General features: G+C 44.2%; 1 protein-coding gene across 9 annotated transcripts in view; it reads left to right on the top strand.

Moving 5' to 3' along the window:
* Positions 1 to 358: 358 nt before the first annotated feature.
* GRIP1 (glutamate receptor interacting protein 1) overlaps positions 359 to 25,651 on the top strand; it is a 598,510-nt gene continuing 573,217 nt past the window's right edge. For 5 of the 9 annotated variants that reach the window (XM_070271875.1, XM_070271871.1, XM_070271868.1 and 2 more), the window contains exon 1: positions 359 to 548. In XM_070271875.1, coding sequence (XP_070127976.1) covers positions 491 to 548 — 58 coding nt within the window. In that variant the 5' untranslated portion in view covers positions 359 to 490. The remainder of the gene's footprint in view (positions 549 to 25,651) is intronic. The other 4 variants (XM_070271887.1, XM_070271886.1, XM_070271882.1 and 1 more) reach the window with 1 other exon arrangement.

Here is a 25,651-nt window from a genome sequence, read left to right as displayed (position 1 = left end):
AGGCTGTGCGCGCGCCCTCCGTGCCCGCTCGGCCTCGCGCGCGTCTCGGGGGAGGCTCCGCCGAGGGGCCGGGGAGCCCGCAGCTCAGTCCTGCCGCCGGCGGAGCTTTGTGCGGCGGCAGCGGCGGCGGCGCCGAGTCCCACCTGCTGGCGGCGGAGAGACGAGGGCGGGAGGCGGGGAAGGAGGAGGGGAAGAGCGGCGGCGCGAGCGCACGCCTCCCGCCGGCGCCCACCTCCGGGGGCTCCGCAGTCCCCGCGCCCGGCCTGCACGCGCCCCGGCCCGGCCCGGCCTGCCGTCCCCGCCGCCGCCCCGCCGCCCGGCCCGGCCCGGCCCGGCCGCCGCCCCCGGAGCCGCGGCGAGTGCAGGCGAGCGCGGGGCGCGCGGCGCCGCCTCCATGCGCCCGGGAGCCGCCTCGGCGCCCCAGCCCCGCTGAGCGGCCCCGAGCGGAGCGAGCGAGCGGGCGGGCCCGCGCGGCGCAGGAGCGGACACCATGCCCGGCTGGAAGAAGAACATCCCCATCTGCCTGCAGGCCGAGGAGCAGGAGCGAGGTGAGCAGGCGGCGGCCGGGGCGGCGCGGAGGGGCCGGGCGGGGCCCGGGCCGCCCTCCCCGCGCGCCCCCGACCCGTGCCCGGCTCGGCCCAGGGCGCCCGCCCTCCGGGGCCGCGGGCCGGCGAGGCGGCGTCGTGCGAACTCTGAGATTTCTTTTTTCGCGGGGGCCCGGGGTGCGGGGGAGGGTGCTGCCGCAGGAACTTTTCGCCTGGGGGGTGATTTTTCTGGAGAGGACGTCGGGGGAACTCTGGCTTCCCCGGGGCCCGCTCGTACGGTTAGCCCCGAGCGGCTGGCTGGGGGCTCGGGGTGACGATGGGGGGTCCTGCAGTGCTTTAAGTGACTTTTCAAACTTTCCTCCTCCTCCCGCGGCCGCCTTCGCGGTGTCCCCGCCTCTGGCCGGGCTTCGTGTGCCGCCAAGCCCAAAGTTGCTGGGATTCCGGGAGGAGGAGGAGGAGGAAGAGCGTGGGCGCGGGCGGTGGGCGCTGCCGCAGGTCTCCGCAGGCCGAGGGGCTAGGGGCGCAGGCTGTCCCCAGGCCGAGGGGCCGGGGCTGGCCGGGATGATGCCTCGGAGATGAGTTATGCCCCAGCGCAGTCGCCGCTGTCAAGTTAATACCGCAGGACTGCGGGCTTTTCATAATTACTGTCTGTTTTCTTTGTAAAAGGCGGCTCTCCGTGCCAGGTTGCATGTAGCTCTTTTGTGCTTCAGCCTGACAAGTGCGCTGGTCACGTTGCTTTTAAGTGACTTGTAGAGAGGAGAGTTGAAGGCCTTTGGCACCTTAAAGGCTTGGTTCTGTTGGGGTCGTGTCTCGGTGTTTGGATTGTGCAGAGGTTGGCCAGGAGTTCAGCTTGGTCACCTGGATATGATGTACTCGGTGCACCAGAATTTCCTCTGCAGGCCCCACGGGGCTAGAGGGGTGTGCGCGTGGCTCTGCTGGCATCCAGAGGGACCCTGGCTGGCAAGGTCCACCCGGGGTTGATTCCTCTGCGCCTGCCACCCCGGCCTGGCCTGGCTTCGAGGAAAACGCTTTAGAATTGGGCGGGTTTCAGGATGCTCGGTCTGCAGGGGCTGTGGCAGCAGTCGGTGCCGAGGTTAAATGGTGCTGCGTGGGTGGGTGGATGAGCCGAGCAGCAGGGGCACAGTCTGGTGCGTGGAGAAGGCAGAGTTGTCAGCGGAGCTTAATCCAGCAGCTTGATGAGTTGATATGGAGAGCGGCTTGGTTATTGGGCACGCCAAAAGTTTCAAGCTTTTGAAATAATGCTTGCTACTGAAGAACCAACGTACAATTTCCAGTTTTTCTCTAGGTGGCACAACCTGTCTGGTTTATATCCTGTTTAAAGACTCAGGGAATTCATCCCTTTTAAACCACTTCCTTATTAGATGTGTGCATTTCCAGCACACTTTCTGGCAGGTGACCCACTCCAGAGGCACCCCTGCTTTAGAAACACTTCTGCTTTTCTCTTTCCCAAATCATATCTTAAAAGTTGCAAATCATGGTGCTGATAATTTGTAACCAGGGTAAAGCACTAAATGAAAGCTTTCTGTCCACCATGGAAGTCTGCCCTGGCAACTGAGCATCACAGCGCACCGGTGGTAAATGTATCTGTTTGCTTAAAAAACGCAGTACTGCCAATAAGTTTTATCGGAATGCTCAAATGGGTAGATTTTTGGATTTGGACAAAATGTACCTGTATGTCTTTTAGAAATATATGGTAACTTTCAAAGATGATCGCCTCATCTGCTTGTTGGAGATAAGACTGAATTTCCTCCAGAACGTAAAGATCTGAGTCAGAAATTGCGTCTTCTGCCTTATCTTCTCCAATAGGAGAAAACGGGCAATGGTTGTTACTTGGGGTCTTTTTTCACTTTAAAAGCTTCTTACTTTGTGCTTGTATTCTGCGATGCTTTTCTAATTAGGACTGTTTTTGATTGTGGTGTTTCTTTTTGAGTGCATAAATATGTGTTTTGTTTCTTTTAAAATCTCCTGCCTGGTGTTTGTGTTTCAATTGTGTCTGTGTGTGTACACACATATGCATATATACATATATTTAGATTAGCCGAGCTGTCTGCATGATTTTTAATGCATATGTTAGAGGACACTGCTTGAGACAGGCTTATCCTTCTGGAAGAATTTTATTGTGATGAGCAATGTTTTCTCTTTGCATTTGAAATCAGTTTGTATATAGCTTTTTTCCCTGGGAATGTACAATTTTAAATGATTCAAATAGTGTTAAATTAGGTTCTTGTTAAATATGAACAAAGATTAAACTATCAGCTTGGTCAGGAAAATAATGAACATCAGGGAAAAATACATCTTTAATTTTGTCTCGGCATAACGTTGACCAAAAAGCCAATTTCTAATATCTTACCATTAAATTCCAAGGTTAGATGTGCTTGTAGAACCGTTGCTCTTTCTACACCCCCCATCCCCAATTTACATTTAAACATTCTAAAGCCCATTATGGGGACTACTCTAGCATAACATTTTTTTCATGTAGATTTTATTTAGCTGAAGCTCTTTCTGAAACTTAATTCAAATTAATACAGGCTGCTAGCTGCTTTAAGGACCACGTATTTGAACAAGTATTTCTTAGCATTATTCTTTTTTAAAAAATGCTAATCTCAACTCAGAGATTGAGGGAACCTGCCTTCTTCGTATTGTCCCATCCAGACAGAGGTTTGGCCAGTCTCTGTAACTTCATGCCACACCTACACACTATTCAGAGCTCGGGCTCATCTGGAAGGCCTCTGTCGAGATGCTGTCGCGTGAATGGTTGCTACTGCATGCAGTGCTGGGCACAGAAACTCTAACGTGTGGGTTGTTGCAGCAAATGCGGTCACTTCCAAAATGCCGTGTGGAGATTCGCCCATGTACCGTGACTTACTATTAAAATTCAGAGCCCATTTCTCTGTCCTCCCCCCAGTTTTCTGCCTGAGCTGATAAACCCAATCCACTTAGAAACCACCTAATACACTTTTGGGTAAATCTTTTAGGGGAAGATAAATGATTCTGAAGACTGTTCTATTTAACACCTCTTCTAATCAAATTAAATTAAGTAATTTCTTAGTTGTTTTAATCTGCTTATTAGCTGATCATGTGTAATAGGAATGTAATTGTTAAGGAAGATCTCAGTGTAAAGGGGTAGATGCCTCAGTAATTAACCATGCCTTTCTTTGCCTCCTAGCTTCCTTCCAGATTTGTGTGGCTTTGGTTGGTAAATGTTTGTGTGTGTGTGTAGTCACAAGAAGTGTATGCCTTGTGTATACCTCCTCTCCCTCTTGCCTTTCTGTTCTTCTCCTAAGTTTTGGAGGACTACAAGTGAACTTGAGAACTTCCCCTTGGACTCCTGTGGGAATTATTGTGTCTGGGGTTTTGCTAATGTTTTGTCGAATGAGAGTGTTTGGCTCTTTTTAGATATAAAGAATTAGCTCTTATAAAATACCCATGAGAAAGCACAGGGGGCTTACGGAGTGCGCCTTTCTTGCATCATTGGTCTGTTTCATTTTGCATGCCACAAGGAGATCTGGTGACCATGCCCCACACAACCTGCTTCACAAAAAAGTCCAATTGGAAATTGGGTTTTGACCAGGGAGGACTGTGTGGAGAGAGAAGAAATCAAGAGGCAGGGAGCAGCTGCTATGGGGCGGGCCCTGGGTTCGATGTTCACATGCATTGTTTGGAACAGATCTTACCACATGCCTGTAAGGTAGGTTCTATTATTATTTCCCCTGACAGATGAAGAAACTGATGCTCACAGAGTGAATGAATTTACCTAAAGTTAAAAAGCCAAGACTTAGGGCATCAGTTTCTAAAAGATAATTCAAAAAAGAAGTTACATTTCCTGAGATGAAGCTTTTAGTATAATATTAACATTGTAACATCTTATGGAATTTTTTTGGACAGAATTTTAATAAACTACCACTAAATCTTTCATTAAGAATTCAACAGAAGAGTTTTTTTTGTTATACATACTGGGAAAAAGCTTCCAAAGTGTATTTTGGGCTTTTGACAAACTGACTTGGCTGGATAGGTTTATTAACTATAACAGTAAGGATTGAGATGTCAACATATTTTTAAGTAGAATTATTTGACTAAGCTTAAAGAAACTCATTTAAGTGAATGGCTTTTCCACCAAAGACTTGATGTGCTTGCGTAGTTTTCCTTCTTTTCAGACAGTATTTGCCATGAAGGCAGGAATTAACAAAAATTAGGTATTCTTCCTGGCTGCAACGAACTGGAAATTACTATATTGTTAATAGTCATTGTGCACTTGCTCTTTTGCCGACGTTTTCCTTAATTAAAGCCATCCGTCTGAAGTCAGCCTGGCCATCTTTCAGGAGGCCCGGTGGCCAGACAAAGGGACTTCACATAATACTTTCTCCTGCGGCAGGCTGAGCGGTTCCTTTCATGAAGAAAAAGAAGTATCCACTTAAATTGGTAAAGGATATTGAGAATTGAGTATCATGGGTTTTCAAACTGCTGTATTAAATGCTGTGTGGTAGCTGATGGTTTAAGGCATTTAGGTTTGATCAGTTTATTTTCAGTTAAGTTATAAGAGTAGTTTAGCAGTACAAAATGCGAGTCATAGTGATACAAAGTAACATGTCTGCCAACGCTGTTCCAACACTAAAGCAAGACCTGGGTTTGCGTCTCTTGTTTTGTCTTCCATTAGAATTTATTTTTTCTTAAATTCAAGGGTGTCCTAAGTATAAATATAAAAAATCTGTTGATACAAATTTCCTTATTCAAGAAGCCTACTTCTTTATGTCAGTGGCCAAAAGGTGCTGTCAGTTTTATGGGAAAGTTAATGTTCTTTAAATATATCGACCGATTAAAATGCACCCAATTGAATTTCTTACTGCCTTTCCTTTCGACACTGATTAAACTTTAAGCACCAAATCAGGGGCTGAACGGAAGGTGAAGATGTGGCTTGCATCCAGGGTGGACTCCTTAGCCACGCCCCACAGAGTGGCTGACAGGTGTTTGAAGTCACACAGCAGTGGGTTTAAGCTCGCTTCAGCAGTTCCCAGCTCTGTTGGTCTTTCAACTTCTCAGGGCCTTCGGTTCTCTTCTGTAAGATGAGGACAAGTAACATTGACCTTGTGGGGGGATTAATGAAACTAACAACTGGGGGGGCAGTGTGCCACAGTACCTTGCATGTGGTTCAGGGCCCAGTAATGGCAGCTGTCATTATTTTTATGATACCTAATATAGATCTGTAAATTTAACACCTCAGGGTGTCCTGATGATGAAACAATAAAGTTTTATTCTTTGAAAACTTCATAAAGTAGTAAACCCCCCCCCCCCCCCCACAAAACTCCAGTGTTTTGTGAAAAGCTACACTGAAACAGAGAACTTCATGAGGCCAAGGTCTTTGATATATTCTAGCTGACTCTCATGGAGATGAAGAAACTCCAGTGTAGAGGGAATGTTTCATCCATTTAGTGAGCATTTATTGAGCACCAACTGTCCTGATGGGGGCTGGTTCCTATTTTCTAGGAGATTAAGTATAGTTGTAAAGTCATGGATGTGACAGACAACTCAGTGCAGCCTCTCTCCTCCTGTCCGTGTTGGTGCTGAGGGAGCAGAGAAGAGGGGTTGACTGTGCTGAGGGCAGGTGGGGCCGAGGAGGTGACACAGAGGAAGTATTGAAAGACCTGGAGGCAGGGGAGGGGTTTAGGAGTTTGGGAGGGGATGTGAAGACAGATATTTCCTGCAGGGGGCATGGTGTGTTCCCAAACATTGTGAAATAAAATATTCCAGGAACCACTACTAATTTCTTAAGGGGCTGAAGTCTAGACTATGAACGTGCATGTGAACTGTCGAATGTGACTATGCGTTTCCCCATGAGGTGGGGAAGCCGGGTGGGAGAAGATGAGACTAGAGGTGGCCGGATTTGGAAGGACTTTATATTCCGGATTGGAAAGTGCAGATTGTATCCAGCAGGTGATGATGAGGAGTTAATTGAAGGACTTCCAACAGGGAAGTGAAGGCATCAGATCTGCATTTTAAAGACTTTTTTTTTCTTGCAGGGGAAGAGTCCCGTAAGCTAACATCTGTTGCCAGTCTTCCTCCTTCTTCTTGCACCCCCTCACCCCCCTGCCCCCAAAGCACCAGTACATAGTTGTGTATGGTTTAAATTCTTGTAGTTCTTCTGTGTGAGCCGCTGCTGCAGCATGGCTACTGACAGATGAGTGGTGTGGTTCCGTGCCCGGGAACCGAACCCAGGCCACCGAGCACACCAAACTTTAACCAGTAGGCCATCAGGGCTGGCTCAGATCTGCATTTTAAAAAGGTCACTTTGTAGCATGGAGGAAAGATTGGAAAAGGGAGGGACTGGAGGGGTGGGGATCAGCCCCGTTTCAGGCCATGCGAGATGCTCGGGAGAGGACGTGTGGGCAGGTGAATGCAAGCTGCGTGGGAGGTGCAGGGCTTCCCCAGCGCCTGCTGCCGAGCCTGGTAGGCCTGCCACCACGCGTAGCCTTCCTTACCCCTCCTCCCTCCATCTGTGTAGGGGAAGAGTGTAAACATAGTCAAGTAGAATAATATGAAAGTAGAGGACCAGGTTGGCCATGATGATAGCTTCATGTGCACTAGTTTTTTTCTTTTAATTATATAAAATCCACATTCTGTCCAATTCTAAAGGAAAAACCATTATCCTGTGCATTTGTCTCCTAATAAAACTAACTTGGAATTTTAAGCATTTTTTTTAAACTGAAAGAGAGAAAAGTAGTAGTTATTGTTTTATAGAAATGTCTCCCCTAGTAATAGAATTGCGTGGGATTTTAAAAATTATTATTTTCTGAAAACAACTAAATGTTCTGTGAATAAAGTTTTCAGGTACTTCTGATACAGGACTCAAAACCAGAAAATGAGGTTAAAGTCTTCTCTTGGCTCTGTTCCTGATTGTCTGGCCAGGCACAGAGGGCCCCTCTGAACCTCTGTCTTCTCATCTGCAGAGTAAGGATGATTCTTGGCACACTGGCCTCCTCAGGTGATGTCATGGGGTGGAAGCTATTATTATTACACTGTTGTTACATTACAAAGGGGAGAAGTTGTTGAAGACTGAGACTCTTAAAGTACATTTGTCTATTAGTTGGCCATTTCTGGATGGAGGTGTAATTTTCATAACTTCTGTCTCATAAACTGGAAATTTTCATTAGAAAAATCTTATTTCTTAGTCTTCCGAAGTGAAGTTCAAATATGTTATGAGGTTTCCACCTCAGGCTCCCATTTATAAGAAAATAACTCAAGTGCTGCAACTAAGTTACAACGCACACGATGCGGCCCAGCTCCTGGAGGCGGCGTCTCCTCCGGCTGCCCTCGGGGAAAGTCCAGCTCAGATGCTGAGTGGACTTTGCTGCTGGTCCCTGTTGTTCATGTTCTGTTTCTCTCCAGTTCAAGCTGCTGACCTCAACCCAACATCCAAGAGACCACTACTGCTCAGCTGAAATCATGTGTGGAGGCTTTTTAAGGGAGAAAAAACTCTTGCAGGTCTCCACTGCCGACTTCATTTTTATTACACCGCTTAAATAGGTAGTCACGTAAAACTCCTGATGCTTACAGCTCCCGGACAGCCACAAAGCCCAAACAGATTTTACAGAGGAAATACAAACAAAACTACCAAAAAGTCAGTAACTTTCAAATTACCATTTATTTCACGTGACTTGCTATTGTCTGCCTGAGGCTAAATTCCCTCTTGCGGCGTGAAGACGGTACTTGGTGCCACGGAAGTAATGTTGTCACTTTTTTTCTAGTGGAACTCCTTTGAGTCCTTGGTTTTATCAGGCTGTTGTCGTTTGGTCTTTCCTGGGCATGAACCATTATTTACATGTGAAGCCTTCTATTCTCATTGGTCTCTTTTGCACCATTGTGATCCTGAATACAAAAGCTGGTATTGGCACTGCATGTTGATCTACACTAGTACTTCTGACACTGTTTGTGGTGAAAGGCTGGGTTTTTTAACCCAGTCTGATATGTGGTCCTGTAGCACAGTCAGTGCCCCGTGTGCAACTCCCTGCCTGAGCATGACCACACCTGCACTTGTTTATTCCCAGTTCAGTGAGAGGAGCCTGTTAATCCCAGACTTGGGTGTCAGGGTGATGTCAGCTGGCAGGAGGCCTTTCTGAAGACCCCTCCTGTTCAGTACTTGTTTAGCTATGAATAGGTAATAAACAGTTTCCTGCCTGGCCCCGTCCACAGACCGCACTTTGAATAGCACCGATTCACAGTATGTTTACATAGCTGGGGTCGGGGAGGAGGGCTCAGAGGATGGGGGTGTGTAAACGTGTACACACTACTTTTAAGACATACAAATGAAACATAACTTATTTTCTATATGTGCTTTCACCTTGCTTTCAAGATCCCATTCGCACTGAAGATGGAAAACATCTGATCTTGTCAATTAAGAGCATATCACTCTCCAATTTAAAAACTCTTGGGTCGTTTCTCTCATTTCTCAAGGGTTTCCGCTTTCCTCAGTCCCGAGATGGTGTTCGGGAGAGGGGAAAGCTTAGTATCCTAATGGCCCTGGTGAAGGGCGTTTTATTCCTTGTGTGACCTCACTGTGTCCCCTGCTCTGGACGTGGCACGCTTGGTGACCGGGCAATGTGCCCTGGTACCCACTGAAATGAGACTGTTCCGGTTGGGTCTTTTGAATGTCATCCTGGCAGCTGGTTAGGCGTTCCTGGACCCCGCCATTGTGTCTGTTGTGAGGTCCTTGTAGCCTGTGACCTTCTTGTCAAAACCCCGGCCTTTCTAGTCACCAGTGCTATCAGCATTTCCATATCTCTCCTGGGAGCCAGGGCACGCTGAGCTGTTTTCTCTGAGTCATGATGGAATCTGTGGTATCTTAGGAGGTGCCCTCAGCACCGCCTGTCTAATGGCACCGTCTACAGATAGTGCCATTCCGTTGCTCTAGTGCCATGTTGAATGGTGCCTGTGTCAAATAGGGGAACTTCATGCTAGGCAGTGAGGGTCATTGGTCAGAGTGTTCACTAATGCCCTCAGCGCTGCTCAGGTTGGTTTTTCTCTCTGTTTGCACTTGTCAAAGAGGTTGGAGTCCTTGCAGGGTATCGGACACTTACATCAGTCATTTGCCCCCTCTTTGTTTCTCTTTCTCTGCTGTACCAGATATCTGGAGTGGCTTGAGTGATTTGACAACCTAGAGCTGGAGGGGACAGGTGTCAGAGGGTGCGTGACTGATGAGAGAGGAGGAAGAGTGCTGTTCCGACCCTGCGTGCACGCCTCTGCCTGCGATCCGACTGTCAGGGAGGAAAGAAAGAAGGAATGCCGGACAGCCCAGAGAGGACATAGCTTGAAGCTGGCAGCTAATTTCGACCAGTACCTTCTATGGATCTTCCTTGTGCACGAGCCTTTCTCACATAATAATTTTCCTAGAAATCTGCCCTTTACGTTTCATCAGCAAATGTGTGAACATGAGAACTGACATATTTCGCCTCATATTGGTAGTTTAATTGCAATGTATGTTTTCTGTTACATATTGATGTATTTGAAAGGTTTACTTTGTAGTTGAATAAAGATGTTCAGAAGAGATCCCTAGGTATGCGCAAGACTTCTTGTATGAATTGATGTTAGAATTAATAAATGTATATTTTTTACTGGTGAAATCTTCATTTCTTTTTTTCCCACAATTGTTGAATGTAGCAGACAATATGAAAATTTGATACAGAGTCTGACGTCATAAATTACTGGAGTTCATGTCTTTTTTAGGTATAGTCCATCATTTGAGAAAAAACTAATGAATGTAATTTTTACCTGCCAGTACATTAAAAAATAACAAAACAGTGAAAGATGACATAGGTCAACATTCAGATAATAATGTAGTAGATATGTATTTGTTTGTTTATTCTGATGTATACTCTGAATAGTTTTCCTCCTTGAGATCTTCGGAAGTCAAGTGTTTATATCTCCTATTACTGACGTTTGTGAATTTCACTGAACAAGACCGTGTTGTGCGCTGATACCCTCATGAAATCAAGCTTAGACAGCTGTGAGGATTTCTGCATCTCCCTCTTCACTAGTGTCAGGATGGCTGACTAAAGGAGAGTGGCATTTGAAGTTAGATTTTTCAGATGGATTCAAGTGTTGCTTTTTACATGTTTAATTTTCTAGTATGTGCAGAGCATGTTTTCATTAAATGAAAACCTTGAAGAAGGCAATGTAAAGTTAGTTTCTTTGTTACTATTTCACTTTTCCCTCCGTATAATTTTAGTTAGGGGGGTGAAAACTTGCCAGGCTAGAATCAGACACCTGTCGTGCTGCATCTGCTGAGAGAGCATCTCGTCTGGCCTTGTTAGTCAACTTGGATGCTGCTGCTGTGTGTATGTATATATATGTGCCCTACCACCAAAGAGTAGCCCTGGGTTTTCACCAACAATCATGTAAAATTAGTGAGTGTGATGGTCTCGGCTCTGCGTTCAATGACCCACCCTCTCAGCCTCTACTCATCACAATGAAAAGGGAGGGAGGGCAGTGTATTAGTCTGCTTGTGGTTCCGTAACAAAATACCATAGACTGGGGGCTTAAATGACAGAAATTTATCTCCTCACGTTTCTGGAGGCTGGGAGTCCTTGCTCAAGGTGTTGGCACGGTCAGTTTCTGTGGGAGCGCTCTCCTCGGGTTGCCAGCAGCTGCCTTCTTGCTGCGTGTGCTCACTTGGCCTTTCCTTGGAGTGAGCGTGAGGTTGAGGGTGGAGAGAGCTCTCTGCTATCTCTTCTTATGAGGACACGAATCCTGTGGGATCAGGGCCTCACCCTTATGACCTCATTTCACCTTAATTACTTCCTTGGAGGCCCCATCTCCAAATACAGCCACACGTGGTGTAAGGCCTTCAATATATGAATTTGGGGGACACAGACATTCAGTCCATGATGGGCAGTAGCAGAAGTTTATGTGATGTTCCTATAAATTTCATCTTTCGCTGTCCAGAGGCTGCTCCTTTTGAACAGAAGATGATGTACTGGTTTTAAAATACAGCCTCTGCAACTGTTTTGATAGTCTTCCCATTGAGTATCTCTGTCTCCTCCCTTTGAATCCTGGCAGGCTGGTGGATGCTTTAGCCAGTAGGGTGTGCTGGACGTGATGCTGTGACTTCAGAGGCTGGGATACGAAAGGTGGTGCAGCTTCCCCCTTGTGAGCTGGAGCCCGGGACCACCGTTGTGGCTGTACTGCTTCTGATGTCCTGAGGCCGCCCTGGCCTGAGGGGGCCAGTTCCCACGGAGAGGCCACCAGGAGGGGCTCTGCTTGGCTATCCTGGCCCTCAGTCTTCCCAGCCCAGGCACTGCACGTGGGAGTAAATGAGCCTTTAGATGATTTCAGCTCCCAGGTGTTGAGTCAGTCGCCCAGCCTTTGAGTCTTCATAACTGAGGCCCCAGACATCAAGGAATAGATGTGAGCTGTTCTCGCTGAGTCTTACCTGAGTTCCTGACTTGCAGAAACTACGAACGTGATAAAATAGTTCTCAAAAGGTGCCTAGGCTTTGGGGTAATTTGTTACACAGCAGTCCCTTATTTCTCGTTCTGCTGTCCTCTCTGGAACTCCCTGTTTGTCATCCGCAAAAAATCCTTTGTATCCCCAGCCTCCTCCCTGAGCTTCCCCTCCCCCTTCTCACTCTAACTGAAACACGGCCTCCATTAGGAATTGCTTCCTCTGCCCCTCAGAGGTGGCAGTTGTCTTTCACATACCCCTGGAGGCGGGGTAGAAGGTCCTATTTGTTCTTCTTTGCTGCTTCCAGACTGTTCACCTTCCCTCCTTTCTAAAAATCCTAACTTAGGATCTTGTGCCGTCAGACTCCACAAACCCCCGTTTCTCCTTGTTGTGGTCACTTTCTGGAGTCTGTGACCATTTTAACACCTGGCTCACTACCACTTGTCCCAATACTACTTCTGTCAGAATTCCTGTGATTTCAGTATTCACATGAATTGTCCCTCTGCTTTGTTGCTTTCTCAGTCCTGTGTCCTCCTCTCTTTCAGTTGTTTTATCTGCCACTGTCCCTTGGCTGCTCCCTTCCATGGCCACGTGCTAGACCAGCAGTTCTCAAAGTGAGGTCCTGTGGCCTCTGGGGGTCCCTAAGACACTTTCAGAGGGTGTCTTAGGTCAGAACTGTTGCCATGATAATACTAAGATGTTGTTTGCTGATTGAACTTCCATTTTCTTGTGAGCGCACAGTGTGGTTTTCCAGAGGCTCCGTGACCTGTGATGAACGTCGTCATTCCGGCAACTACAGGAGTCCGTACTTGCATATTCTTGTGTTTTAGTTTTGCTATGGTAAATATTAACAGACATAACCCACATAACCAAAACCTTTTTGGGTCCTCACTAGTTTCTAAGAGTATAAAGCCATCTCAAGACCAACATGTTTGAGAACTGGTTCCCCCAACCTTGTCATTATGAATGACCACAGCCCTCCTTTGTCTCGTCTTCAAGCATCCTGCTCTCCAGTCAGCACCCATCTCTCTGACTGTTACCTTGACTCCAAAAATCCTCCAGCCCCACGAGGACTAAAATCCATTGATCCTACCCACTTTATAATATTCCACACCCCCCAGGTCATGCTTTCTCTTCTTCTCAAGTTCCTTCATCTATCATGTCATCAGTCTCTTAGGTGTACTCCTAATTTGTTCTTCCTTCTCTCGTTTTGTAGGACTCACTTGGGAAACCTGGTTAAACTCAGCTATGTACCCCTCTAGTTTACGCCCGTGCACTTTAATGTGGTTGGAGAAAACCCTCAGCCAGCCTGAATGGTTTCACTTTAATTTTGTGATCGCTCGTCTCCAGTGGGCCTTTAGTGCTGCCAGGTTATCAAGCTGTATTTCCTTGGTTGGTTCATTCACGCCTCTGCTCTCCTCGTTGGCTGACACCTCTCATTCTCTCCCTTTTCCTCGAATCTTCAACACCTCCTCTTCCATTCTCGCCTTCAGATAAACATTTTGCTTCTTATTTCACTTGGAAAACAGAAGCAATGAGAAGAGAACGTCTGCTTGTATCTGTGCCCACGTGTCTGTCTCTGCTCCTGTGACAGTGGCGAGCTGTGTGCTGTTATCCTGGGCACCAGATCCCATTCCTTCTTGCCCTCTCCAGGTCATGGCTCCAGCACGTTCCCCCCTCTATCCAGGATCCTCAGTCTCCTTCTCTACTGGATTATTGCCATTCTGCATACAACCATGGTGTTATTTAACCTGTGTTAAAAAACAACCCTCTTGGGGCTGGCCTGGTGGCATAGTGTTTCGCATGCTCTGCTTCAGCGGCCTGGGGTTCGCCTGTTTGGATCCTGGTTGTGGACCTATGCACCGCTGGTCAAGCCATGCTGTGGTAGGTGTCCCACATATAAAGTAGAGGAAGATGGGCACGGATGTTAGCTCAGGGCCAGTCTTCCTCAGCAAAAAGAGGAGGATTGGCAGTAGATGTTAGCTCAGGGCTAATCTTCCTCAAAAAAAACGAACCAACCCTATCTTCACTTCCACTCCTCTAGTTACCATTCCATTTTTCTATTTCCCTTAACAGCAAATCCCACTAGAGATTTGTCTACATTGAGTCTATAGTAGTTCCTCTTATTCTGTCTTGAACCTGGTCAGTCACGTTTTTGTGCCCTGTTCTATGTCCTTTTACCAGGATAACCAATGACTTCTGTATTCTTAAACCTAGTAGCCAATTCTCAGTCACTTATTACTTAGCCAAACAGAAGCCCTTGAGATAATTGACTGCTCCCCTTCTGGAAACACCTTGTTCCCTTGGTCTCTCGGCTGTCACATTGTCCTCCCTCTTGGTCTCTTCTGGTGATTTTTCCTCAGGTCCGTGATGTCTAAATCTTGGGGTGTGCCGGGGTTTGGTCTTTGTGCCTCCTCTTCTTCTGTGCTCTCCTCCAGTCTCGTCAGTATGCGGACGCTTCTCAAGTTTGCATCTCCAGCCTCATCCTGTCCCTGAACTCCAGGCTTTTCTATTCCCCTAACTTTCAGCATCTCCATCCGAATGTCTGGCAGATGTCTCAACATATTCAAAATCAAGCTCCCGATTCCCTCCCTCAAACCCGCTCCTCTACTCCTCTCAAGTGTTCCCTATCTTGGTAAATGGCAAATCCATCTTACCGCTTGTTCGTGTCAGAGCCCTTGGTCTCCTGGGTTCATCTGTTTCTTCATACTCCACATTGCATCTGTCAGAAAATCCTGTTGACTCCACCTTCAAAATATACCTAGAATGTGATCCTGGTCACCCATGTGCGTCACGTCCAGCTCCGTTCAAGCTGCTGTCATCTGTATTTACCTGGATTGTTGCATTCTCCTCCTAACAGGTTTCTCTGTCTGTCCCCTTGCCCTATGTTCTTACAACTGTTTTCTACAGAACAATGGGAGTGATCCTTTTAAAGTATGTCAGATCTGATCAAAACACTTTAATGGCTCCTGTCTCACCAAGAGTAAAAGCCAGATAACCAGGCTTCCTTTTACCCGCTTGTCTTTCTTCCCCATCCTTGCCTTTCACTTCCTTTGCTCCAGCCACACTGGTCTCAGACACCCAGTTTGCTCTTGTCTCAAGGTCTTTCTCTGCACTTGCTCTTCCCTTTGCCTGTGTGGCTTGCTCTCTCACCTCTGCAAGTCTTTGCATAAATATCACCTTCTTAGTGAAGAGTTCCCTCACTAGTTTAAGGTGCAGCCTCCCCATGTGCCCTCTCTCCCTGCCCTGCTTTAGTTTTTTCCATTGCACCATATGACATACTGTTTATTGCTTATTATCTGTGTAGTGTGTATGCCTGTTGCTTATTGTTAATGGAAGCTCCACGAGGGCGGGATTTTTCTCTGATTTGTTACTGCTGTATCCCCAGCACACAGGAGAGCCCTTGGCTCATAGGAGGTGCTCAGTAACTATCTGTTGAACGAATTGAGGCCTCAAGGCAATGTTACTAAGAGAGCAAGAGAAAATGATTTTCAGATGACGGAGGAGTTGTGTTCAGACTTAGGTTTTCCGTTGCTCTCAAGGTTTGTGTTTAGCTTTAAGGATCTTGATTCAAGGGGAAGAAGAACCAGGAACAGTTTTAGTACCGTATCATTCCTGGTCTCCTCTGTGAGGATGAAGAAGAATTGGGGACCTGGATAAACTGCTCCCACCCCAAGAGAGGTAGCTGGCAGATGAGCAGGCAGTTTCTCTTCCATCACTGGCGATCTACGGACTGGCCCTTGAAAAGTGCTCTTGCGTGTCTAAAGCTACAAGTATTTTCTGCTAAAATATACCTTTGTTGATGATATGGTTGATAGTTTAAAGCGGGAAAATGATAAAGGAATGTTTTACAGTAAAATCTTTTTCTTGATATTCTGAAGAATGATCGTCATGTCAGCAGCTGTGTCATAGTTGTCTTATTTGCGTCCACTCTGCCTTCCACTGTGTAAGGCACCATGTAGATATCTAATATTGGTTCAGTTAGTGAATACATGAGACAAAATGAGTTGGCATGATGAAAAACCATGGTAGGAAAGAGAGAGGCCTGTTCTCTCCACTTATCTAGAGGCAGAAGCTGTGTAGAAGTCATGGGTCGAGTGTATTGCCGTCTAGTATCAGGACGTATCACCAAATTATGTCATGCACTTGCTTTAAGTGAAAAATAATTTCTGTTTTTGTTACAGGTGGCATTTGAAGGAGTTGTGCCAAGGACAAGGTGTTTTTTTAAAACAAATCTGAATAGTTTACGTACTTCCGTATCTGTACTATTTTTTTTTCCTTCTTGATTCTTAGAAAAGAACTGAAGGCAAAATCTGACAGCCTCCTTTTGGCCCCAGATAAGTCCAATTGGTTTACAAGTGCATGATGACATGCCAGTAAAAGGAAGATTAGTATATTTTGCCCTAACTTTTCTAAGCCAGTTCAGTGTACTTTCAATGGAGTGAAATAAAAAATGACCTTTAATTGAATAATTTATTATGCCATTTATTTCCTTAATATCAAACACAGGAAGTAGTACTTAATCAATTTCCTTGCTTATTACTGAAACCAAAGGGCTGCACAGTTATATGGCAAGCATTAGGGAACGTTTATGTATTTTGGGGGAACACATTTATAATGTTATGATACAGCGCTGCTCTTTGTTCCAAGGCTGTGTTTCATACACCCGTGCATTCTTAGCTGCATCATCTTTTCTTTAGTTGCGGTTGATTGCATGGTGGACGATCTCCTGTTTTAGCATCACCATGTATCATACTTAGATTAAGGCAGTTGGTTTAATGGAATCGTTTCCCCCTAGAGCATCTCTTTAACGACTAATTTTCCCAGGCTCTTGTTACATGGAAACCGTCATTTGCTTGTGCGTGAGTGGTCTTTATCTGCACAAGATCCCTTGATTTCTTTCTGAATTCCCAAGGTATCCACTTGGTTTCCTCCCTCAGCCCCAAACATTGGAATATCAGAGCAACAGTCATTTCTACCCTCCACTCTGTTTTTTTGTAATGCCTGGCACAAACAGTCTCAGGCATCACTAAACACTTGTTGATTATCTAAACCCCCACTCCTGTAGACCGTTCAACCTAAGGCGGACTCCTGAGTGATCAGAGGGCTTTCTGGGTTCCTCACCATGTCAGTTAGATTTGGAATGTATGCAGTGGATGAGGAAAAAATACTCAGGGATCAAAATTTTGCATTCTATTATGGGAAAACAATTTAGGAAACTTGATGGTACTATGGGAGAATTAGAGATTTGGGCTATTAGAGTCAGAGTTGGATTTGAATTCTAACTCCTACACTGATTGGGTCTGTGGCTTTGGACAGACTGTTTGACCTCTCAGTTTCTTCCTTTGTCAAAGGGCCATAATCAGAGCTGCCCTGCGGGGTTGTAGTAGATTTTACGAGTGTCTGTAAAAGTGCCTGTGAGGGGTCGGCCCTCAGTGATGGTGGCAACTATAGCACTGTGCACTCAGGATGAATGTGCTACTTAGAGGATCGTGGTCAGGACGAGGTCCAGCTTTTCGCATGATGGTGGGCGAGGCAGTTACCTGAGGCTTGTTGAGAAGGTGGGTTCTGGGATGTTTGGAGATCCCTCTATCTCATGAGGAGTAAGGGGGATGTTCACAAATTTCCCCTGCTAAAATAAGTACTCGGTAACACTGTAACTATTTGTTAAAAGTATTTGAAAAAATAATTATGAACATAACTGTAGATATTTACGTAGGCTAATTCATGTCAAATCTAAGGGCCCCAAACTCTGTATGGAATTGCACACGTCTGGATGGAAGGATGGATGTTGAATCCACACGCCTCCGTGTGCCTGTTGCTGGTATGCGGTTCAGCCTGACGTCAGGCTCTGGAATCGCAATTTCCAGTCCTCTCCCTGTCAGTGACTGCATTTGAAGAATAGCTTTTGTTCAATGCCTGGCTTCCGATGTATGTTAAACCGAGTCAATAAAATAAACATACTGACCAACTATGATCTCTCCGTGCGGACCTGCAAAGACGTGATGTTTGGATTTTGTTTCAGCTCTTCAATTAACGGCTTACGAGTAAATACAAGACAAAGCAGAGCAGAAAACAGCAGAGCCGCTCTCTGACCTGAGCTTATGGCGAACCCAGCTTGAGACCTGAGGGGATCCCCTTTGCCGCCCAGACCCCTTCTGCCCCTGGCCCCTCGCGGTGTTTGCAGCCATCAGGAGCTCCCTGGCTTCCTGCTCCACTGACAACTGGATGCACCTCTGTGACCCCACTGTTCAGAGTCCAACCTGGTTCACAGCCTCCCAGGGGAACCCCTGCCGGGGAGGGCTTGATTTGTTATTGAAGTCGGCACTGATGACCCCTTCTGCTTTGGACCCAGTCCCAATCACAGTAGGATTCAGGAATCTGCTGCCAGGGGACCGGTCTAACGGGAGGCTGCACATCACTGAATAGATCAGGAACACGGTGCTAGTTAATTCAGGCCTTCACACGGAGCTCCTTCTGTTGCAGTGGACAGACCATCAAGTGGAACATTTTAAAAATCCCTCTGCAGAGTGCATTGGCCCTGCCCCTAGTAAATGAGTGTTGAATAATTAGCCTGCCTGGGACGCAAATAATTGGCATCCTTAGGGAGCCCATGGCATGTTGTGGTCCAGCCCATATCTTGGTGGCTGGGATTGACGTGCCTGCCGAGTCCCTCCGTTCCATCTTCAGGCTCTGCCTGGGTCTCTGCTCCCTGTTCCTGGTTCCTGCTGCATGACTTTCCACACCACCACATAGCCCAAGCCCTGCCAGCATCCTCAAATGCCTCCTGCCTGCTCTGTGTCTCCTTCAGTCATGGGACGTTTCCTGGGTCCCCAGTGTGTGTTTTTTCCAGCATCTTCTTGAGTCCCAGAATACCGATTTCAGCTTTTTACTAGGACCCAGCATTTCCCTGGTTCCCTGCTTTCTGTCTGGGCACGCCAGACAAACTCTGACCTTAGCCTCCTCTCTATCTCCTTTGGAAACCAGGACCTGTGGGATTTCTCCGGGTGTTTATTATGCAAAAGTTCATTGCGCCTGTGGTGTGTGGGTGCGTTGAGGAGGAGGGAAAGCAGTGTGCAGCAGCTGCCATGCTTATTTGATCCTGGCACTCTCGCTGCTGGGGTATCTTGGTGGGTCACGTAGTTCAGAGCACATTGGAGAAATGCTGCCGGCTAGCGTGGTGGCGATATTTGGGGCTTGAAAAAGTGTATACAGCAGGTGCTTCCCCTCAGCAGCGGAAGAGCATCAGTGCTGTGGAGTGGCTGATGCTGAACTTGCCCGGGGTTTTCTCTGTAGAATTGCAGTGTCGCTGTAATTAAAAATCTCTCCTCCCAGTTCTGATGTTTGGTTTCTGGTTGGCCTTCTTGATTTCTCTTTTCTCTCTAATTGAGAAAAGTCAGCATTTATTGAGAACCTACTGTGTGTCATATGCTGGGCTAGTTTCTGGAAACACAAATATGAGTAAGCTCAGCCTGCTCTTGAAAAACGAATTATAGTGTAAAATGAACATTTTATAAAGCTGGTGCTACATCAAGCCAATTGTTTTCTTTTTCTTATTTCAGGCCTAGGACTTATTTAACAGGGCTTTTTTCTCTTTCCACTCCAAATAATAAAGGATCCCCTCAGGGTAGAGAAAGAATTTCTGAGCTTGTTACAAAAAAATACAAAAGAGAATAAGTTGCATGAAAATTTAATCTCTCTATACATCAAAATATACCGTAAACACAATTAAAAGGCAAACAGTAAACTAGAAAGAAAGTTTGCAACATAAAAGACAGAAGTTTACTATATGAGCAGATAGTAAATTTTAATGTCATCTTTGAATGAATGAATGAGTGAATGAGTTCAAAGCAATAAGGAAAAAAAATCACCCCAGTAGAAATAGGAAAAAGATGTGAAGAGTTGGCATAGTACAAGTCACACACAGGCACACACACACACAAAGTACAAGTCCAAAATCTGTATACAACAAAAGCCAAGAATGCAAATTGAAACAAATAAACTTTTCATCTATTCTTCATTAATTTGATAAATGCTTATTAAGCACTTATTATCACTATACTGTTAAATTGCTTTATAAATTGTTGTTTCATTTAATTTAAACAACAATCTGTCTGAAATAGCTATTGTTATCCTGATTTTCCCAATGAGCAAAGAGCTTCAAGAAACTAAGTCTTGTAATACAGGTAGGATTTTGGAAGCAAGGTTTGGACCCATCTCTGAATGTCCCTGAAGTCTGTGCTCCTCGCTACCAAGGTGTTCAGTTAGCATTAAAAATACCAGGAAGGCGGGCCTGGCCCCGTGGTGTAGTGGTGAAGTTCACGCACTCCGCTTTAGTGGCCCAGGGTTCATGGGTTTGGATCCTGCGCACAGACCTGCACACTGCTCATCAAGCCGTGCTGAGGGAGTGTCTCAAATACAAAATAGAGGAAGACGGGCACAGATGTTAGCTCAGCAACAGTCTTCCTCAAGCAAAAAGAGGAAGATTGGTAACAGGTGTTAGCTCAGGGACAATCTTCCTCAGCAAACAAAAAACAAACACAAAAAGCAGGATGGATATTTGATGATATGACAAGTTGTTTATGAGACAAGGTTACGTAAAAAATAATTGCAGAACAGTGTACATATATGATCCTACAAATGTTCTTTTAAAAATGGTATAGCATAGAGCAAAATTTGAAAGGATATATTTTATACTATGTGAATGGTGCTTATCTGTGACTTTTCTTTTTGTTTATAGTTTCTAATTTTTCTACAGTGTATATATATATTGTTAGAAGCAACAATATTTAAAAAATCTTGTAAATTTATGTGTATATCTGTCTGTATGTGAACATGACAAAATATATATTTTTTATTGCAGTAACATTGGTTTATAACATTATATAAATTTCGGGTGTACATCATTATATTTTGATTTCTGTGTAGATTACATCATGTTCACCACCCAAAGACTAATTACAGTCCATCACCACACGTATGCGTAATCACCCCTTTTGCCCTCCTACCTCCCCACTCCCCCTCTAGTAGCCAGCAATCCAATCTTTGTCTCTCTGTGTTTGTTGTTGTTTTTATCTTCTGTTTCCGAGTGAGATGATACGGTATTTAACTTTCTCCCTCTGACTTATTTCACTTAGCATAATACCCTCAAGGTCCATCCATGTTGTCACAAATGGCCAGATTTCTTCGTTTCTCATGGCTGAGTAATATTCCATCGTGTATATATACCACATCTTCTTTATCCATTCGTCCCTTGATGGGCACCTAGGTTGCTTCCAAGTCTTGCCTATTCTGAATAATACTGCGATGAACATAGGGGTGCATGAATCTTTATGCCTTTGTGTTTTCACGTTCTTTGGATAAACACCCAGTAGTGGAATAGCTGGATCATATGGTAGTTCTTTTCTTAATTTTTTGAGGAATCTCCATAGTATTTTCCATAGTGACTGCACCAGTTTGCACCACCAGCAGTGTACAAGGGTTCACTTCTCTCCACATCCTCTCCAACACTTGTTGTTTCCTGCCTTGTTAATTATAGCCATTCTGACCAGAGTGAGGTGGTATCTCATTGTAGTTTTGATTTGCATTTCCCTGATAATTAGTGATGTTGAACATCTTTGCATATGCCTGTTGGCCATCTGTATATCTTCTTTGGAGAAATGTCTATTCAGATCTTTTGCCCATTTTTTAATTGGGTTGTTAGTTTTTTTGTTGTTGAGATGTATGAGTTCTTCATATATTTTGGATATGTTAACCCCTTATCAGATATATGGTTAGCAAATATCTTCTCCCAGTTGTTAGGTTGTCTTTTTGTTTTGTTGATGGTTTCCTTTGCTGTGCAGAAGCTTTTTAGTTTGATGTAGTCCCATTTGTATATTTTTTCTCTTGTTTCCCTTGCCAGGTCAGATGTGGTACTTGAAAATATGCTGCTATGACTGATGTTGAAGAGCATACTGCCTATGTTTTCTTCTAGAAGTTTCGTGTCTTACATTCGGCCTTACTCCCTTTTGAATTGATTTTTGAGTATGGTGTAAGATAATGGTCTGCTTTCATTCTTTTGCAGGTGGCTGTCCAGTTTTCCCAACATCATTTATTGACGAGACTTTCCTTTCTCCATTGTATGTTCTTGGCTCCCTTGTCGAATATGAGCTGTCCATAGGTGTGTGGGTTTATTTCTGGGCACTCGATTCTGTCCCATTTATCTGTGTGTCTGTTTTGTGCTAGTACCATGCTGGTTTGATTACTATAGCTTTGTACTATATTTTGAAATCAGTGAGTGTGATACCTCCAACTTTGTTCTTTTTTCTCAAGATTCTTTTAGCTGTTCAGGGTGTTTTGTTCTTCTATATAAATTTTAGGATTCTTTGTTCCATTTCTGTGAAAAATATTGTTGGAACTTTGATAGGGATTGTGTTGAATCTGTAGATTGCTTTAGGAAGTATGGACATTTTAACTATGTTAATTCTTCCAATCCAAGAGCATGGCATATCTTTCCATTTCTTTGTGTCGTCTTCAGTTTCTTTCAACAATGTTTTATAGTTTTGAGTGTGTATGTCTTTCACCTCTTTGGTTAAGTTTATTCCTAAGTATTTTATTTTTTGGTTGCAATTGTAAATGGGATTGTATTCTTAATATCTTTTTCTGCTACTTCATTGTTAGTGTATAGAAATGCAACTGATTTTTTATGTTGATTTTTTGTCTTGCAGTGTTACTGTATTCATTTCATTATTTTAAAAAATTTTTGGTGGATTCTTTAGGTTTTCTATATATAAAATCATGTCACCTGCAAATAGTGACAGTTTCACTTCTTCCTTTCTAATTTGGATCCCTTTTATTTCTTTTACTTGCCTGATTGCTCTAGCTAGGACTTCCAATACTATATTAAGTATGAGTGGTGAAAGTAGGCATCCTTGTCTGGTTCCTGTCCTTAGAGGGATAGCTTTCAGTTGTTTTTTTGTTTTTTTGTTTTTTTTTTTGAGGAAGATTGGCCCTGACCTAACTACTGCCAATTCTCCTCTTTTTGCTGAGGACGACTAGCCCTGAGCTAACATCCATGCCCATCTTCCTCTACTTTATATGTGGGACGCCTACCACAGCATGGCTTTTGCCAAGCAGTGCCATGTCCACACACCCGGGATCCAAACCAGCAAACCCTGGGCTGCTGAGAAGCGGGATGTTTGCACTTAACCACTGCATCACTGGGCCGGCTCCTAGCTTTCAGTTTTTCTCCATCGAGAAGGATATTAGCTGTAGGTTTGTCATATATGGCCTTTATTATGTTGAGGGGCTTTCCTTCTGTACCCTTTTATTTTTTTGTGAGGAAGATTTGCCCTGAGCTAACATCTGTTGCCAATTCTCTTTTTTTTTCACTTGAGGAAGATTAGCCCTGAGCTAACATCTGTGCCAGTCTTCCGCTACTTTATATGTGGGTGGCCTCCACAGCATGGCTGATGAGTGGAGTAGGTCCGCACCCAGGATCTGAACCTCCTAACCCCAGGCTGCCGCAGTGGAATGTGTAGAACTTTAACTACCCAGCTGTGGGGCTGGCCCCCTTCTATACCCATTTTATTCAGAGTTTTTATCATAAATGGATGCTGTATCTTGTCAAACACTTTCTCTGCATCTATTGAGATGACCATGTGATTTTTATTCTTCATTTTGTTAATGTGATTTATCGTGTTGATTGATTTGTAGATGTTGAGCCATATCTGCATCCCTGGAATAAATCCCACTTGATCATGATGTATGATCTTTTTAATGTGTTGTTGTGTTTGATTTGCTAGTATTTTGTTGAGGATTTTTGCATCGGTGTTCATTGGTGATATTGGCCTGTAATTTTCTTTTTTGTGTGTTGTTCTTGTCTGGCTTTGGTATCAGGGTAATGTTGTTTTCATAGAATGAGTTAGGAAGCTTCCCTTCCTCTTCAGTTATTTGGAGGAGTTTGAGAAGGATAGGTATTAAGTCTTCTTTGAATATTTGGTAGAATTCACCAGGAAAGCTGTCTGGTGAATTCTTTTCATTTTTCGGGAGGTTTTTGATTACTGTTTCAATCCTATTACTGGTGATTTGTCTATTCAAATTTTCTGCTTCTTCTTGATTCAGTTTGGGAGGTTGTATGATTGTGAGAATTTATCCATTTCTTCTAGATGATCGGGTTTGTTGATGTATAGCTTTTTGTAGTATTCTCTTACAATCTTTTGTATTTCTGAAGTGTCTGTTGTAATTTCTCCTCTTTCATTTCTGATTTTATTTATTTGAGCCTTCTCTCTTTTTTTCTTGGTGAGTCTAGCTAAAGGTTTGTCAATTTTGTTTATATTTTCAAAGAACAAGCTCTTAGTTTCATTGATTTTTTTCTATTTTTTTTTTTAGTCTCTGTTTCATTTACTTCTGCTCTGATTTTTATTATTTCCTTCCTTCTGCTGATTTGGGGCTTTGTTTGTTCTTCTTTTTGCAATTCCTTTAGGTGCACTGTCAGATTGTTTATTTGGGATTTTTCTTGTTTGTTGAGTTGTCTTGCTATAAACTTCCCTCTTAGAACCACTTTTGCTGTATCCCATAAATTTTGGCATGTCATATTTTCATTTTGTTTTCTACAGATATTTTTTTGATTTCTCCTTTGATTTCTTCATTGACTCAATCGTTGTTCAGTAATATTTTGTTTAATCTCTACATATTGGTGGCTTTTCTGATTTTCTTCTTGTAGTTGATTTCTAATTTCATACCATTATGGCCAGAAAAGGTGCTTGGTATTATTTCAGTCTTGTTAAATTTATTGAGACTTGTTTTGTGGCCTAATATGTGATCAGTCCTGGAGAATGTTCCATGTGTGTTTGAAAAGAATGTGTATTCTTCAGTTTTTGGATGGAATGTTCTGTATATGTCTACTGTAGTCCATCTGGTCTAATGTGTCATTTAAGGCCAGTGTTTCCTTATTGATCTTCTGTTTGGATGATCTATCCATTGGTCTAAGTGGAGAGTTAAAGTCCCCTACTATTATTGTGTTACTGTCTATTTCTCCTTTTGCGTTTGTTAATAATTGCTTTATATAGTAGGTGAACCTATGTTGGGGGGGGGGCGTGAATATTTACAAGTGTTATATCCTCTTGTTGGATTGTTTCCTTTATCATTATTTAGTGCCCTTCTTTGTCTCTAGTTACAGTTTTTGTTTTAAAGTCTATTTTGTCTGATATAAGTATTGCTACCCTTGGTTTCTTTTCTTTGCCATTTGCATGGAGTATTTTTTTCCATCCCTTCACTTTCAGTTTCTGAGCGTCTTTAGGTCTGAAGTGTGTCTCTTGTATGCAACATATATATGGATCTTGTTTTTTTATCCAATTGGCCACCCTATGTCTTTTGATTGGAACATTTAGTCCATAGACATTTAAAGTAGCTATTGATAAGGATGTACTTATTGCCACTTTGTTCCTTTTTTTCTGGGTGTTTTAGTAGTTCTTCTCTGTTCCTTTCTTCTTCTCTTGCTCTCTTCTCTTGTGGTTTGATGGCTTTCTTTAGTATTATGCTTGGCCTCCTTTCTCTTAATTTTGTGTGTATTTATTATAGGTTTCAGGTTTGCGATCACCAAGAGGTTCGTATATAATAACCTACTTATATAGCAATCTATATTAAGTTGATGGTTTCTTTAATTTGATCTCATG

This window comes from Equus caballus, chromosome 6 (assembly GCF_041296265.1).
Source record: "Equus caballus isolate H_3958 breed thoroughbred chromosome 6, TB-T2T, whole genome shotgun sequence".
NCBI classification, from domain to species: Eukaryota; Metazoa; Chordata; class Mammalia; order Perissodactyla; family Equidae; genus Equus; species Equus caballus.
The sequence above is the reverse complement of the archived record's forward strand: the minus strand, read 5'-3'. Positions and strand labels throughout refer to the sequence as shown.